The sequence below is a fragment of the Ascaphus truei genome, chromosome 6, assembly GCF_040206685.1.
Source record: "Ascaphus truei isolate aAscTru1 chromosome 6, aAscTru1.hap1, whole genome shotgun sequence".
Lineage (NCBI taxonomy): Eukaryota > Metazoa > Chordata > Amphibia > Anura > Ascaphidae > Ascaphus > Ascaphus truei.
Genome location: NC_134488.1, coordinates 84,134,369 through 84,150,636, shown reverse-complemented (window position 1 = coordinate 84,150,636; position 16,268 = coordinate 84,134,369). Strand labels below are relative to the sequence as shown.

The 16,268-nt window shown below is 41.4% G+C and overlaps 1 protein-coding gene across 4 annotated transcripts in view; it reads left to right on the top strand.

The window, feature by feature from the left end:
* The first annotated feature begins 5,309 nt into the window (after positions 1-5,309).
* Positions 5,310-16,268, top strand: part of CHD5 (chromodomain helicase DNA binding protein 5) — a 212,975-nt gene continuing 202,016 nt past the window's right edge. For all 4 annotated transcript variants that reach the window (XM_075604962.1, XM_075604961.1, XM_075604963.1 and 1 more), the window contains exon 1: positions 5,310-5,365. In XM_075604962.1, the coding sequence (XP_075461077.1) occupies positions 5,335-5,365 (31 nt within the window). In that variant the 5' untranslated portion in view covers positions 5,310-5,334. The remainder of the gene's footprint in view (positions 5,366-16,268) is intronic.

The following is a 16,268-nucleotide window of genomic DNA, read 5'->3' as shown; positions in this document are numbered from 1 at the left end:
GAACTGGCTGGAACCCGAAAACATAATGGAGCTACGCTCTTTCTTAGGATTCTGCGAGGACTATCGCCGCTACGTAGAAGGATACTCCAGTAAGGCCAAGGTCCTCAATAACCTTCTAAAAATATACCCAGAGGGTTCTCGTCAGAAGGCCACCTCCGCGAGGCTACCCTTCGATGACAAGTGGACATCCACCTGTGAAAGGGGTTCATTGGCTTGAAGAAGTCCCTAACAGGGCACCCGTCTTCGCTTATGCCGATCCCGAGCAGCCCTACATCCTTCCCGTGGATGCGAGCTTCAATGGCCTGGGTACGGTCTTGCATCAGAAGTACCCGACTGGCCGTAGCTTGACCTTCGAACAAAATGACCCTGTCCACAAGCTGGAATTCCTCGCTCTTAAGTGGGCGATAGTGGACAAGCTCCATGATTACCTACAGTTGTGTTAAAAAGAAAGTACACCCTCTTTGAATTCTATGGTTTTACATATCAGGATATAATAACAATCATCTGTTCCTTAGCAGGTCTAAAAACTAGGTAAATACAACCTCAGATGAACACCAACACATGACCTATTACACCGTGTCATGATTTATTTAACAAAAATAAAGCCACAATGGAGAAGCCCTGTGTGAAAAACTAAGTATAGCTTATGATTCAATAGCTTGTAGAACCACCTTTAGCAGCAATAACTTGAAGTAATCGTTTTCTGTATGACTTTATCAGTCTCTCACATCGTTGTGGAGGAATTTTGGCCCACTCTTCTTTACAACGTTGTTTCAGTTCATTGAGGTTTGTGGGCATTTGTTTACGCACAGCTCTCTTAAGGTCCAGCCACGCCATTTCAATCGGGTTGAGGTCTGGACTTTGACTGGGCCATTGCAACACCTTGATTCTTTTTTCCCCCCAGCTTTCTGTTGTAGATTTGCTGGTGTGCTTGGGATCATTGTCCTGTTACATGACTCAATTTCGGCCAAGCTTTAGCTGTCAGACAGATGGCCTCACAATTGACTCTAGAATACTTTGGTATACAGATGAGTTCATGGTTGACTCAATGACTGCAAGGTTCCCAGGTCCTGTGGCTGCAAAACAAGCCCAAATCATCACCCCTCTACCACCGTGCTTGACAGTTGGTATGAGGTGTTTGTGTTGATTTGCTAAGGAACAGATGATTGTTATTATGTCCTGATATGTAAAATCATAGAATTCAAAGAGGATGTACTTTCTTTTTCACACAACTGTATATGGGGTCACATTCGCAGTAAGAATGGACAACAATCCATTGACGTACATCTTGACATCTGGCAAACTGGACGCCATAGGTCACCGGTGGCTGGCAGCCCTCTCGAACTATCAGTTCACTCTCAAGTACAAACCGTAGCCCCTGAACATCTGAGCCAATGCTCTGTCCAGAAGTGCCCCACTGCCGCCATAGTAGAGGACAAAGTAGCTCTCAGAAGAGTGAGTGGAGTAAACATGTGGAGTCCTTGGTGTACGCCTGTAACTGCACCCGCCACGAATCTACGGGATTCACTCCCTACTTTCTAATGTTCGGGCGAGAAGCATGGCTGCCTGTAGATATACGTCTGAGGGTATCTACCGACGGGGTACCAACAGTACGCACTTCAAGTACGTACAGCGGCTCCAAGAAAGCCTACCAACTAGCAGAGAAAGCATCAGCTCATCTGAATGCCTGTAACAAACGACGCTAGGACCATAAGGTCCGCCATCAAGAAACGCCATTCTCCTCCACAACCTAGGGATCCCCAGCAAACACAAACTGGCCGATCGCTGGCACGACGGGGTATTTGAGGTGGAATCTCAGATGCCGGGCCTCCCTGTCTACCGCATACGCGATGGAGATGGCAAGATAAAGGTCTGGCACTGCAACCACTTACTGCCTATCCCTCAAGTGGGAGATATGGATCCCGAAATAGAGAATACCCCATTGGCCGGTGAGCCAGAGGGATCTGATGAGAATTCAGACAGTAATAGAACCCACCGAGGATCCTATGGAAGGACCCTCTCATACTGTACCTAGAAATCAAGAGGCACCTCCCAAAGGAGCAACGGGTAATGGGCCCTGGCCGCATGTATCAGTGGCTCCAACGAGCCCTTATCTGGACTCTAGGAGTCCAAGTTTCATACCAGAAAGAGACTTTGTAGAGACTGTTACACCCCCTATGCCAGAGCATCAAGCTCATGATTATTACTCCTCAGAGGGAGTTGCTGAAGAAGAGCTTCGCAGAAGGCAAAGAATGAGGCGCCCTCCCACTACGGTGGCCTATGATTCATTTGGGGCACCCCACTACGAGTTTCAGCAGTGGTCTTGTAGCAGGCATCGCCATGCTTACCGAACTATGTAATATCGTTTAAAGCCATTGCAATGCGTTAAAAGTTGTGTGTGTGTGTGTGTGTGTGTGTGTGTGTGTGTGTGTGTATATATATATATATATATATATATATATATACATACATACATATATATATATATATTAGTCATTATATAACTTATATGGTGGTCATGTGTTACAATGTTCCCAAGTGGGAACGTTGGTTCTTTTACCAGGGGGAGAGTATAGCCTGGGTTCCCCTTGGTCCCCCCCCCATCATTCTGTGCCCTTACCGTAGGTGCTGCTGCAGCTGGCAGCGGAGGCAAGGGCAAGTGTGTGGAGGGGAGGGGCAGGAGCACAGCAGGAGTTGGAGGTGAACCAGTCGCCGGTGAACCTCGGCACAGGCAGCGGCCATCTTGGGAGTTCTCGTGCATGCACATAGGGCCTCAAAGTTGCGGCGGCCATGTTAGTACACCTCGCGCATGCACCTAAGCGCGAGCGGCGGCCATTGCAAGTTAGTTCCGCAGGGGAACTAACCTCTTTCTCAAGCCAGGAGGTCTTTACTGGATCTTGATTGCTTTATTGCTGGTCTTCGTTTGCTGTATCGCTGTATCTGTATTTCCAATAGCCTTACCTAATCAGATATTCAGTTGTTCATTATTGTAGGACAGGGCGCATTGTATATAGGGGAGTGAGGATATAGGGAAGTACCTCTGGGTCCCTTTGGATCAGAGGGAACGGGCTTGAGAAAGAGGTTAGCACCTCGAAACGGTCATTGCCCCCCTTACATACCCTCCTCCTTTTAGTGTGTTTTCCTCCCCTTGTTTTTGTAGTGTGTTGTCACCTTTTCTCCCTTTCCCACTGCCCTTCTCTAAGACTCTGTTTCCAATGTGATGTGCAACTCCAAGTAATTTTTTCCTTGTGTTCTCATTAAAACTTATTGCATATTTCAGACATACTCTTGAAGTAGAGCTTTTCTTTATAGACCGTGAGCGCTGGGACACCTTTCTAATTTATATACGATTTAGGGGAATTGGGGTCCCCTAGGTCCACCCTGCACGCACATTAGGCCAGGGCCATGGTCAAAAAGACCGTGCTGACCCGTGCTGAGGGGAAACATCATCCCTATTGAGCACGGCTTTAGATGGCGCTTCCGCACGCTTCCGCAGGCGTGCGGAGGCGTGTGGAATTGCAGCCGACAGAACAGATTAATTTTTCCCACTGAGGGAAGCGCAGGGCCGGTCACGTAACCGCCAAAAGCCAATGGCAGTCCGTGAAGTTGGCGCCATGACGTGGCGCGCTAGCCCCGCCTCCCGCCTGTCTCCCAAGTGCGCACGCTGATGCTCATGCAGGGACACAAAAAAGCTCCTGCTTGAGCAGGAGAGCATGTGCGTCAGCGCGGCTCAGCGCTGTGAATGTCACCATGTCCGAGGCCTTATTTATCTCTTGAGTGCTGTCTATCACTTGTTTTATAATTATCAAGGTAATCTTAAATTAATGAAATGGTACATTATAGTATGTCACTATAATGTGAGATGATGATTAGAGGGAGAGAGTAGTTTTTTTTAATGTAAATATAGCAACATCCTAAAGCAAACTCGCACTAGTTATCTGGTTGCAGGATGCCAGTTTATGGCATGGAACTTGTTTTTTTTTTTTTTTTAGATCTGAAGACTAATATACATTTCTTATATTTTAAGCAAATTGGCATGGTAGTTCCTAGGGTGTAAAATGCCACGTTCAGTCACATGAAGATGGCATTGTAGTTTTGAAGGAGAAATATACCACTTCATAAGAAGCTGGCATGGTAATTTACATATATAATTGTAGTGGTGTATAGTAAGTATATTGTAATATAAAATGCATAAACAATAGGAACTTTTCTTCATAGTACCTGCTAATTTAAAATGTATAACAAAATGCATTTTATTCTGAACAAAATATATACTCATGTACATACAGCCGTGGAAACGAGCATTTACTAGTTGTAAATATAGGGTTAATCCGACAGCATACATTACTGTATAAACCCTTGCTTATATAACAAACGATGTACTGTACTTCAGGAGAGAAGGATGTGATATATTTTTTGCACCAAATCATTTTGAGCTGAAAAAAAAACTGCATCTGAAATATTTCGTTGTTACTGATTTTTGTATATTCTTATTACAAATAACCCTTAACATAGTGCATTAAAACCCAGGAATATAATGTAGATAGAGTTGGGGAATAGCAATGATACTTTTACAGACACCGTTAAAACCCTACCCAAGATAGGATGCTTAAGGACACACACCATTCCTTTCCTCAGCACTTTCTATATGGACGGAACTGCCCAGGTGCTGGGGAAGCGAGTTCAGCAGCTCAAAGATTTCCCACAACTTAACCTGCAGGACACGCATTGTCAGGGAGCCCTGATCTACATCATACCTATGTCAGCATGCAAAAGAAATACTGGATCATGTGTGCTGCTGCTCAGGACTTGTATCCATCACAGTCCTCCGAGAAGCCCCCTTCCAAGCTCGGGCACAAGACCTTTTGCTGTGTTAACTAGTACTGAACTTGGTCACCTCTGGCATCACTGCTAACTAGTTGTGCCAACATTATGGGATGTAGTTGCCACGGTAACCAGACTGGACGTCACAATCTGGGCATGTGTATTCCATTTTTGTCTTTCTCTCCCTCTCTCTCTTATTTTCAGGCTGAGGGATTTGGGCAGAGAGAAGAGTGAGAAGGGGGGATATTTTTTCCTTAAAAAACAAAACAAAAAAAAAAAAGGCAGCCATCTTCCTTAAAAACCTCACCCTTTCAAGCACACCCAAGCTACCCCATAGGCAGTTCCGGCTGAGATCTCCGGCATCTTATGGGTTAATATCTGAAGCTGCTGGACAAAAAAAAAAAAAAAATCCCCCCCCCCAAAAAAATATCAAGATTGCGAAATAAAAGTGAAATTGATCTGGGGGAGGAGGGGGAGATGCGGGGGCCACTGGGGGATGAAGAGGACCAGATGGAAGACATGGAAAATGAAGAGCTGTCAGGTATGGGAGGTTTAATTTCGGGAGCATAGCAGCAGTGTGGCGGGGTGAAATGTAGCTGTTAAGATTTGCAGGGGGCAAGGTGCCCCGCGGGCGGCGTGTCCTCCCGGGCTCAGTGGGAAGCGGCAGCTGCACTGGGGAGCCGGCTGGGGTGCAGGAGGAGGAGGCGGGAGGGCACGGAAAGCCAGAGCTCTCTCTTCCTTCTTTTTTTTTTTACAATTGTTCTCTAGTTTAAAGTTTTGCGCGGTGGAAATCCCGTGCAGGAGGGCGCCTTCGATACACCAAGACAAAGATTGTCTGCTAGTGTTGATGGCCACCGGGGACAGGTCCCCGGGGTGCGTGTGTTACAAATAAAGCAGAATAGGAAGCATTACATATGTGTGCATAACCAAGCACACTTTAACCCACCCCCCTCAATTACCTCGTTATACAGCGATTTCTTTGTCTTTGTGGGTTGTTAGTATTGTCTAACCTGAGTATATATCAATAGCTATGCTAAAGAAAATGGCTGTGATCTGCTATGTATTATTTTACTGTATGCACATAATATATGCACGGAATATGTCTGTGGATGTGAAGGACTGGCTGTGTTTGTCTAAGCATAGTGGTATTTAGCATTGGTGCAGTCTGTCATCTTTTCACCTTAACATTACTTTCCTTTGAATATGTTGTTATGGTTGAAATGCAAAACCAGCATTATTTAATACAATAAGCTCTTGCCAAGTGCAGAACAACAAGCAGCCAGCCAGAGAGGAGCAGTGTTTGTGTTGATCAGGGTGGGTAAGCAGGCAGTGTGCCCTCTTATCAATGCATTGTTAAGCCATGTCGATTACCTGAGAATAAACTGCGACACATTGGTCTTTATTTACTGTACTATGGCTGCGCATTGAAAAATATGTTGTTCTTAACGCTTCCCGTTTATGCTTCTTTCCCTACTGCTTATATTACTATGCTCTGATTGAATGGAGCTGATTTCACTGCCTTACATAGTCCGTTCCATCATCATTTGCGGAATAAATTGTAGGACTTTTCTGGCAGCAAAGGGTTTATAAGCTCAGTTACCCGTCATTTATTCTGCGTTCGTTATAACAATGTTGTGGACTGAGGCTCTGAAACACTACCGTAACCACGCCTATGTTCTTGCATGTGCGTAGATTAAAAACGCATTCATGGTAGAGTCACGCAGCACTAGTAACCATCAACACAGATACAGTACCAGTCCTGTTTGGAAATATCAATTGCCAAAAAGTAAATTGCAATGTACCAGCAAAAGCAACATTTCATACTAGTTTCACAACTTTTGCCAATACATTGTAAGTTGGTTAAAATAAATCAAATTTTTTTTTTTTTTAATGAATAATGGGAGAAATAACACTTTGAGACATGCTTGTCTTTCATTTGGGAGAATATGGGATAGTACAAACTTTAAAACTTCCACTCCCTTAAATGGATTCAGGGCCAAGTATAAACGTTTCCCTGATACAAATCTGGTATAATAATCCTATTGAAAGCAATACTTTTTGAAAATTCTGGTGCTATTCTTTATACCAGTATTGCACCCGTTTGTGGAAGTTCCTGATATTTACAACAGATTATATTAGAGATCGATGTTAAACAATAACTACTATGCATGTTTTAATCCATTAAATCCCCAGCACTCAACGAGTTAAGAGCAATGATCACACTTATAGGGCATATTAGAATATTAGACGGACATTATGTGTGTATCAATATTTCTTTCACTGGCCTCTCTTCAGTATATTTTATAGGTTTAATATTGAGGGAGAGCAATCCCATTGTGACGTCACAATACTAGGAGGTGGCCTGTTTGTTGGTCACGTAATATGTCTGTCTGATTTTTCTCTACTGGGTTTTTTTTTTTTTTTTTTTTTCAAAGTGCCTTGCTCATTTTAACAATAAGGCCTTTGCAAAAGGAAATTTGTAGTTACAGCACATCGTTGCCCATTTTGGCAAATCCTCTTAACTCTTGCGTTTTATTTCTCCTGTTTAAAATAAAACATTTTTCTCTTTATGCATTATCACACTGGTCTTTATTAATTTGTGTAACTCAGTTCATGAATAAAGATCTTTCCAATTACACATGGCAATTAAAGTTTTAAACATTCATGCACCCCTGGCATAAAGTTCTTACCAGTGGTGTTTTTGTAGGCAAAAAGTGGCAGAACCATGAGCAATGAAAAATGTATTTATATCTAACCTACAAAAAAATGACTCCAGCTTTAAATAAGCAAATATGGCAGAAAAGCATACGTCCCACCTTGTTAGTATTCAAGTCCCCTTTCCAATGATTTATTATCACTATATTGCGAGGGAGATGGAAGGAGAGACAGGGAGAGAGAGAGAGAGAGAGAGAGAGAGAGAGAGAGAGAGAGAGAGAGTTTATGGTTGATCTCAAACACATGGTGCATGTTCTCAGTTCCTTTGAATTCCCCTACAAAAATGGCCCTGGTTCTCACAGTATATAAATTAAGGTAACTTGGTATCACACATTGTTGGTTGCCAAGATAGGAATCAAACCAATAATGTTGCGTATTTAACATCAGACACTATGCCACTTATCATCTTATGTTTATTTTGTGGAAAGTCCCTTATTTTCCGTCAATTGGTCTTGCTAATGATCCAGATCTTGTGGTCTCTATAAACCCCCGGGGACTGTTTGATATTGGCAACTATACCGTTTTTTTTTTTTATCATTCATTATGACATAAATAGTATGGTAAGTAGCAAGCACAACATTTTGGGTATAGGATGAAAGGATGACTGGAATCCAACACTATGCAATTGCCTGTATTTTCCTTACAAATGCATATGCTAAGTGTGTACTGGAGGAAACTGATAAATGTAGACATTTTTTTTATAGTTAATTAAGTCATTTTGTGCTATTACAAATCCAACCAGAACTGTTATTAAGCCCATACCTGTCATTGATAGCAGAGTAGTATAAATATCCAGAGTAGCTTTTGATGTTTGGACCTTGGTGGTGCAAACTTTTCTATGTCCAGTTCCTAGATAAACGGATATGGGGATCTATTGCCTCTATATGTGAAGGCAGAAGTGGAGCAATTTTGGGGCAAAACAATTGCACCGGCTGTATCAGGAAAAACATATTAGCTTCAGTAGGATTTGGGATCTACATGCTATGTTTATGTGTTGGGTTGGAATAATGAATATACAGTACTTAGTTAGCATAGATTGTTTTGAATGGTTATTGCCACCTTGCCACCTTGCTGTATTTGGGATATTGGGAGGAAAGTAAGTACTTCATCGATGCAGTTATTTCTTTATGCAAACAATCAGTGTAGAAAATATACCATTCTATGTTAACTAATTCTGTTAAAGAACACATCAGACATGAATCGAAATGAAACTAAGCATTAAAATGACAAAACTTGCACAACAATCTTGTGAAGACAAACAGCTAAAGTTTCTCGTCTTTCAGTCTGCTACAAAAATGTTCATTATATACAACAGTCTGAAGGAAAATATATCAGTTTCCTTATTCAAGGCTTATTTTTTTTTTAAAAAGGCCCTCTTTCTTGATAGTTCAATTACTTACTTTGGAAATAATAATTTCTAGTATAGCATGTGATTAATAAAGGGATTCTGTATTTTATTGAACAGTTTGCTTACAGTTGGCTTGTAATCCAAATAGCTTTGGACTGTATTTTTATGAATCCCCACTATGGTTTGGGAAGGAATCTGGCTTTTGAAACATCTCTATATCAAGCCATTTCTGCAAAGAGGAGCTGATATTAAGTACCTGTAGAAAGTACAGCACAAAGTGCTCTGCACAACATGCAAAGGTTTTCTTTGATTGCACTTAATGGTAAAGCTTTTTAGAGCTACAGTACTTACGGACATTGCTAAATCTAGATATTAAAGGATGATGGGATGTACAGATCATTTCATGGTAAAAGAAATGGAAAAGTGCAGTAATTTGAATGCCGTGAAAATATAGGGGCACTGGGCTTTATTTCAGAAGATCACAGTCATATAGCTCAGGTTCTAAAAGGAAAAGAACACAATGCTTCTAATTCATAGGATCTGAACAATTATACTTTAGTGTAGAGCTACTCAAAGTCAAATGGACCAGGTCCTGGATGCAATCCTCAAACTCACTATTCCTTGATACCAATGTAAGCTCCGGTATCAGCTTCATCATGTTCTCAGTGTGCCACAGATCAGAATGAGGAGATGGGGGGGGGGGTTTGGGGAGGAGATCAGGGGGGGGGGAGGAGATCAGCCACTAGTCTGGAACCCTATAAATTTAAAGCAGCAATCCCACCTAATTTTGTTTTTTTTTCTCATACAGTATTTGAACCAGGGAGTCCTCTGGAGTGGAAACACTCTATTTTCAGCTCTGGGGACTCTCTAGTTTCCCAGATACGTAAACTTTTTTTTTTTGTTGGTGCACTTCCCGTTTTTTTCTTAATTTTTTTTTTAAGTTGACGCATGTGGACATCCAATAGGAAGCCGCAACATTTTCCGTTGCAGTCTCCTATTAGCAAGTGCTTTGGTGGCCATTTTGTTTCCCCAGGAAGCAGGGAGAATACTGGTATTGAAAACTGTAAGTATCGGGGGAACAAGTGGGTCCCCGGAGCTAAAAATAGTGAGTTTCAGTTCAAATACTGTAAAAATAAAACGAGCAGATGGGTTTAATTTAACGGAAAATGGACCTCTCTGAAAAATAATTGCGTAGCCCTAGTTTAGTAACTCAATCTCAGAGACTCATTCACAAACTTAACTCCACCCTTTTTTTCTGTATTGCAAGATGAGATCCTAATCTAATTTGTGATGAAACAGGAAGAACGAGGGAGATGAATTATGGTAATTAACTACATAGGGACAGTCATAGGACTGACATCATTATTTTCTTGTTTGAACCATAGTAAGGACCAATGCTTCAGTACTTGGCATTCTTATTATATGACAGGTTCCATTCATAGTTAAGTTACATAACCTTATCTGTTATGTGATTTTATGGGATTTAAAGAAAGTAGTCGACTTGGATGGAGTACACAATAATGCATATGATTAATTTAAAATATTTGACGCATGTTATGATGGAATATTTAAATATAGGATCTACTAGAGACCATCCGCAGTTTTTGCAGTACTTTGCCTCATCCTCTAAAACCAATGTTGTAATTATCCAAATAATGCAAAATATGCCAAAATCATAATTATTTAAGATCTGAAGAAGAAAAGCCACTGTATTATCTGCTCCCGCTCTCTGAATCCTTTTACTTTAATGGAAATGTGGCTGTCTTAATCTGACTCTAGAGTAGGGGTGGCCAACTCCTGTCCTCAATGGCCACCAACAGGTCAGCTTTTAAAGAAATCCCTGTGTCAGCACAAATGGCTCAATCAGTGTCAATGACTGAGCCACCTGTGCTGAAGCAGGGGTATCCTTAAAACCTGACTTTTTGGTGACCCCTGAGGACTGGAGTTGGCCTCCCCTGCTCTAGTGGCAGCCATTTCCTAGGGTGGCCTTTCTTTCTCCCTCACTTCCTGTTGTTTGTGGAGGAGACATGGGGTTCCTCCTGTTTTCTCATTGCCAGTACCAGCTACTCTCTATTCCTCCTTTTTCATTTTTCACTTAAGATTTACACATGTCCGACTTTCCTCCCCCCTCTCTCTACAGGTGGCTGTCATGTATTAACCACCTAACTCTACATGCTTTACTTCAACCTTCATATTTGAGTCCTGGCATTCTTTCCTCTGACAGATCAGCCCTCCTCTTAGCTGCCATATTGGTAATCCCTTTCGCTTCCTCTTTAACCTATGCCTTTGGTCTCAGCTGCTTCCAGTACACACACGGATAGCCACTATATCGACCACTATTTGCTCACTTTCTGACTCCAGTATCTTCCTTTCTTCATTTTGTAATCATCTTTTATTTGCTGTCTCTTATTTTCATCCCATTGTTTCCCCTGCCTCCATCTGCTACACTTACATTCCATTGACCTCTCTGCCTAGCAATTCACTATGACCGCTAACCACTTTTCCTTCTCTACGTCTGGCAATCTTGTCAAATTCATACAATTCTATCCTTTCCGCCTCCAGCACACTCGCAGCTCTAATCCCCAACCTTGACTGTACACACTTCCTATGTGCCTGCTCCTCTGAGGGATATCTTGTTCTCTCACTGACTTCCTCCCCTACAAATGTGTCCTCCCTTACTTCACCTCCACCCTCTCTTAGGCTAGACAACACTAGTTTTGTACACTAATACATTCTAATCAGTTTTACCCATTTTGCCTTTTCTCTACCTTTGACTCCATCCTGACCTCCTCCTATCTCTTTCTTTCAGTTACATATCAAGACTTTGCTGACTATAAGAAAAAGGATTTATGTACAGCTTGCTATTTGCTATTCATCATGTTTTTTAATGTACAGATACATCTCGTAGTGAGCCATTGTAGCACCGGTACACAGGAATGTGTCCTATCCATAAACTACTTTAAGGAAAAGGTAGATCTAATCCATCAAGACATGCCCCTTGCATCTCATACTCCTCTCCTTCCCTCCGTACCCGGAACTCCTCACCTGTCACAGAATTGGAATTCTCAGCTTCTATCCTCCTCTCTCCACTACGTTCAATTTTGACTCTATTCCTTCTCACCTTATCATACCTCTCTGATCCCTATACTGGCACACATTTTCAGCTCCATCCTCTGCTCAGGCACCTTTTCCTCTGCTTTCAAACATGCAATATTCACACCTATACTTAAAAACAACACCCTTGATCATACTTACCCCTCTAACTATAACCCTGTCTCCTGTCTTTTACATCCAAGCTTCTTGAATATCTTGCCTATTCACACTTTACTCAACACTCCTATTCTCTGTCTGGCTTCTGAACCACCTACAGTATTCTACTGACACTGCAATCACCAAAGTAGCTAATGCTCTCCACACTTCCAAATGATCTTCTAATTTTGCTTGATCTCTCTGCTGCTTTTGACAATATCGACAACCTTCTTACTCTCTTGGTATCCGTACCCAAGCACTCTCCTGATTCTTATCTTTCTAATTGCTCGTCTAGTGTTTCCATTACTAGTTGTTCCTCTTATCCTATTGACTTACCTGTTGGTATGCCTCAGGGCTCTGTCCTGGGATCACTAATTTTCTCTCTATATACACTCTCACGTGGTGATCTCATTAGCTCATTTGGCTTTAAATTTCACCTCTATACAGATGACACACAACTGCATCTTTCAATCCCTAAGTTTATTCCTGACATCCAAGTCACTTATTGTGTCTCTGCTATTTGTTGCTGGGTGGTCCTCTGTCTCCTGAAACATAATATGTCTAAAACGGAGATCACCATCATAATACTGTACCACCTAAACCACCCAATTGCTACATTTTCTGTCATTCAAAAACACATCATTCACACAATCGCCCAAGCTGCTTAGGTGTAATATTTGAGACATCCCTTTACTTCTCCTCATATTTATGCTGCTGCTAAATCTTGACGATTTTTCCTTAGCAACATTGCCAGAATCCACCCTTTCCGGACTCGACTTTTGCAACCTTCTCCTTTCTGACCTTCCTGCCTCAACTCCATTTTCTACAATCTATTGAAAATGCCACTGCTTCTGAGGAGTGGAGAGAGATGCAATATAAGATGTTGCGTAGGGCCTATTATGCTTTTGATAACAATTATAAGGGGATAGAGAAATCTAAAAATAAGTGCCCCAAGTGCTCCCAGGAAAGAGCAGATTTAAAACACGGTTTGTGGCATTGTCTGGTTATTTCTGATTTTTGGGATAAAGTTCTGCAGTATATACAATAAGTTATTGGGGTAACTACAATTAAAGAGCTCTTAGCCTTGCTGTTTGGAAATATGGAAAGTTGGAAAGAGGTTAATTAAGGAACAATGTCCCAAGTCTAGCAGAGATTGTCTTGCTTGCAGCAAGGAAAACAGTGATGGTGAAATGGATAAAGCCTGAACCCCCACTTTAGATATTTTAAACGATTATCCGAATAAATGATTTATTTAACAAAAATAAAGCCAAAATGGAGAAGCTATGTGTGAAAAACTAAGTACCCCATTACTGCTTCCATAGGAATTAAGATGCTAAGTAGCAGACAGGTGCTGCTAATCAAATGCTCTTGATTAATTGATCATCAGCAAGTGTGACCACCTCTATAAAAGCCAAAGTTTTAGCAGTTGGCTGGTCTGGGGTATTCAGGTGTGTGTTAACACAATGCCAAGGAGGAAAGACATCAGCAATGATCTTAGAGAAGCAAGTGTTGCTGCCCATCAATCTGGGAAGGGTTATAAGGCAATTTCCAAACAATTTAAAGTCCATCATTCTACCGTTAGAAAGATTATTCAAAAGTGGAAAACATTCAAGACAGTTGCCAATCTTCCCAGGAGTGGACGTCCCAGTAAAGTCACCCCAAGGTCAGACCGTGCAATGCTCAGAGAAATTGCAAAAAAACAAGAGTTACATCTCAGGCTCTACAGGCCTTAGTTAGCATGTTAAATGTTAAAGTTCATGACAGTACAATTGGAAAAAGACTGAAAAGTATGGTTTGTTTGGAAGGGTTGCCAGGAGAAAGCCTCTTCTCTCTAAAAAGAACATGGCAGCACGGCTTAGGTTTGCAAAGTTGCATCTGAACAAACCACAAGACTTCTGGAACAATGTCCTTTGGACAGACGAGACCAAAGTGGAGGTGTTTGGCCATAATTGACAGCGCCACATTTGGCGAAAACGAAACACAGCATATCAGCACAAACACCTGATATCAACTGTCAAGCACGGTGGTGGAGGGGTGATGATTTGGGCTTGTTTTACAGTCACAGGACCTGGGAAACTTGCAGTCATTGAGTCGACCACGAACTCCTCTGTATACCAAAGTATTCTAGAGTCAAATGTGAGGCCATCTGTAGACAGCTAAAGCTTGGCCGAAATTGGGTCATGCAACAGGATAATGATCCCAAGCACACCAGCAAATCTACAACAGAATGACTAAAAAAGAAAAGAATCAAGGTGTTGCAGTGGCCCAGTCAAAGTCCAGACCTCAACCCGATTGAAATGCTGTGGCGGGACCTTAAGAGAGCTGTGCATAAACAAATGCCCACAAACCTCAATTAACTGAAGTAACGTTGTAAAGAAGAGTGGGCCAAAATTCCTCCACAATGATGTGAGAGACTGAAAGTCATACAGAAAACAATTTCTTCAAGTTATTGGTGCTAAAGGTGGTTCTACACGCTATTGAATCATAAGGTATACTTAGTTTTTCACACATGGCTTCTCCATTTTGGCTTTATTTTTGTTAAATAAATCATGACATGATGTAATATGTCATGTGTTGTTCATCTGAGGTTGTATTTACCTAATGTTAAGACCTGCTAAGGAACAGATGATTGTTATTATGTCCTGATATGTAAAATTATAGAATTCAAAGAGGATGTACTTTCTTTTCCACACCACTGTATGTCTTCTCCTTGCACTCCTGATTACTAATGTACATGCGTCCTCCAAGATTCATCCAAATCTAAACGTTCTTCTACCAAAATCTAGAACTCACACAAACAATGGTTTTAGTATTGAATGTCCTTATAGCACATAAATGTATACAGATTATGCTATAAAAAGCAGGATATGTACATATGTGTATCCTGCCTTTTATAGTATAATCGTATGTACATGTACTGTATTTATGCATACATAGAGCGTACAAGACACACACACACACACCCATACATATATAATGGTGCGGTACATAGTATTTACAAGCACAATAAACTTCTGTAAATGCCTTTCATAAAGAGCTTGCAATCTAATGTCTTGGTGATTGAGCAGCAGAGTTTGCAACTTCCCCAAGGATCTGGCATAGTAATTCAAACTGGGCCCTCCCCACTCCATTTCACAACTAAAGCACTTAACAAAACAAAATCATGTTTAATGTGTTACTTTGCTTATACAGTGGCGAGAAAAAGTTAGTGAATCCCTTAGGATTTTCACATATTTCAAACCTAAAATGTCCTAATAGATGAAGATAACCTGATAAAACATTTGACCCAAAAGCATGATACTTTTTCAACATTTATTTATCCTCAAATGATTCAACATTTAATATCCATGTGAGAAAAAGCATGTGAGCCTTTAGATTCAGTACCTGGTGACACCCCTTTGAGCAGCAATGACTCCTCCTAAGCATGTCCAGAAACTGCTGGTCAGTCTGTCACATTGGTTTTGAGGAATTTTGGTCCATTCCTCCTTACAGAACTGCTTTAACTCTGACATTTGACGGCTTTCTTGCATGGAAAGCTTCTCTTCAGGTCCTGCCACAACATTTCAATGGGGTTTAGGTCTGGACTTTGACTAGGCCAATCAAAAACGCAGAATTTCTGCTACATGTGATATATGTATGGTACATGTCATCTGTGTATTATCTTTGATCATGTGATATTATATATTATATATGTACAGTATACAGTAGAGGCAACGTTTATTCTAACATTTGCCGTAAACTAGCCGGGTTACATTCTGGGTATGTGCTGGGTATGTTCTGGGCTAGTTTGAGGCACGTTTAAGGCATTTCTGCATTGACTAACGACCCATCGGATTAACACAGCAGGGATCCCTGGCAGTCCAATTCAGTTTGAATGGGACTGCCAGGGACCCCCGCTGTTAATCTGATAGGCCATTAATCAATGCAAAAATGCTGGGGCTAGTTTAAGGAAAGTTTAAGGCATGTATTCAGAATGTACCTGGGTGTTTCCTGTTTTTTGGGGGGGAATTGCCACTGGTTTTTGTTCGAATAAGAGTTGCCTCTACTGTATGTTATCTATAAATTATATCTGTATGGTACATGTGATATTATTGTTATATGTATGGTACATGTTATCTATATTATATCTGTA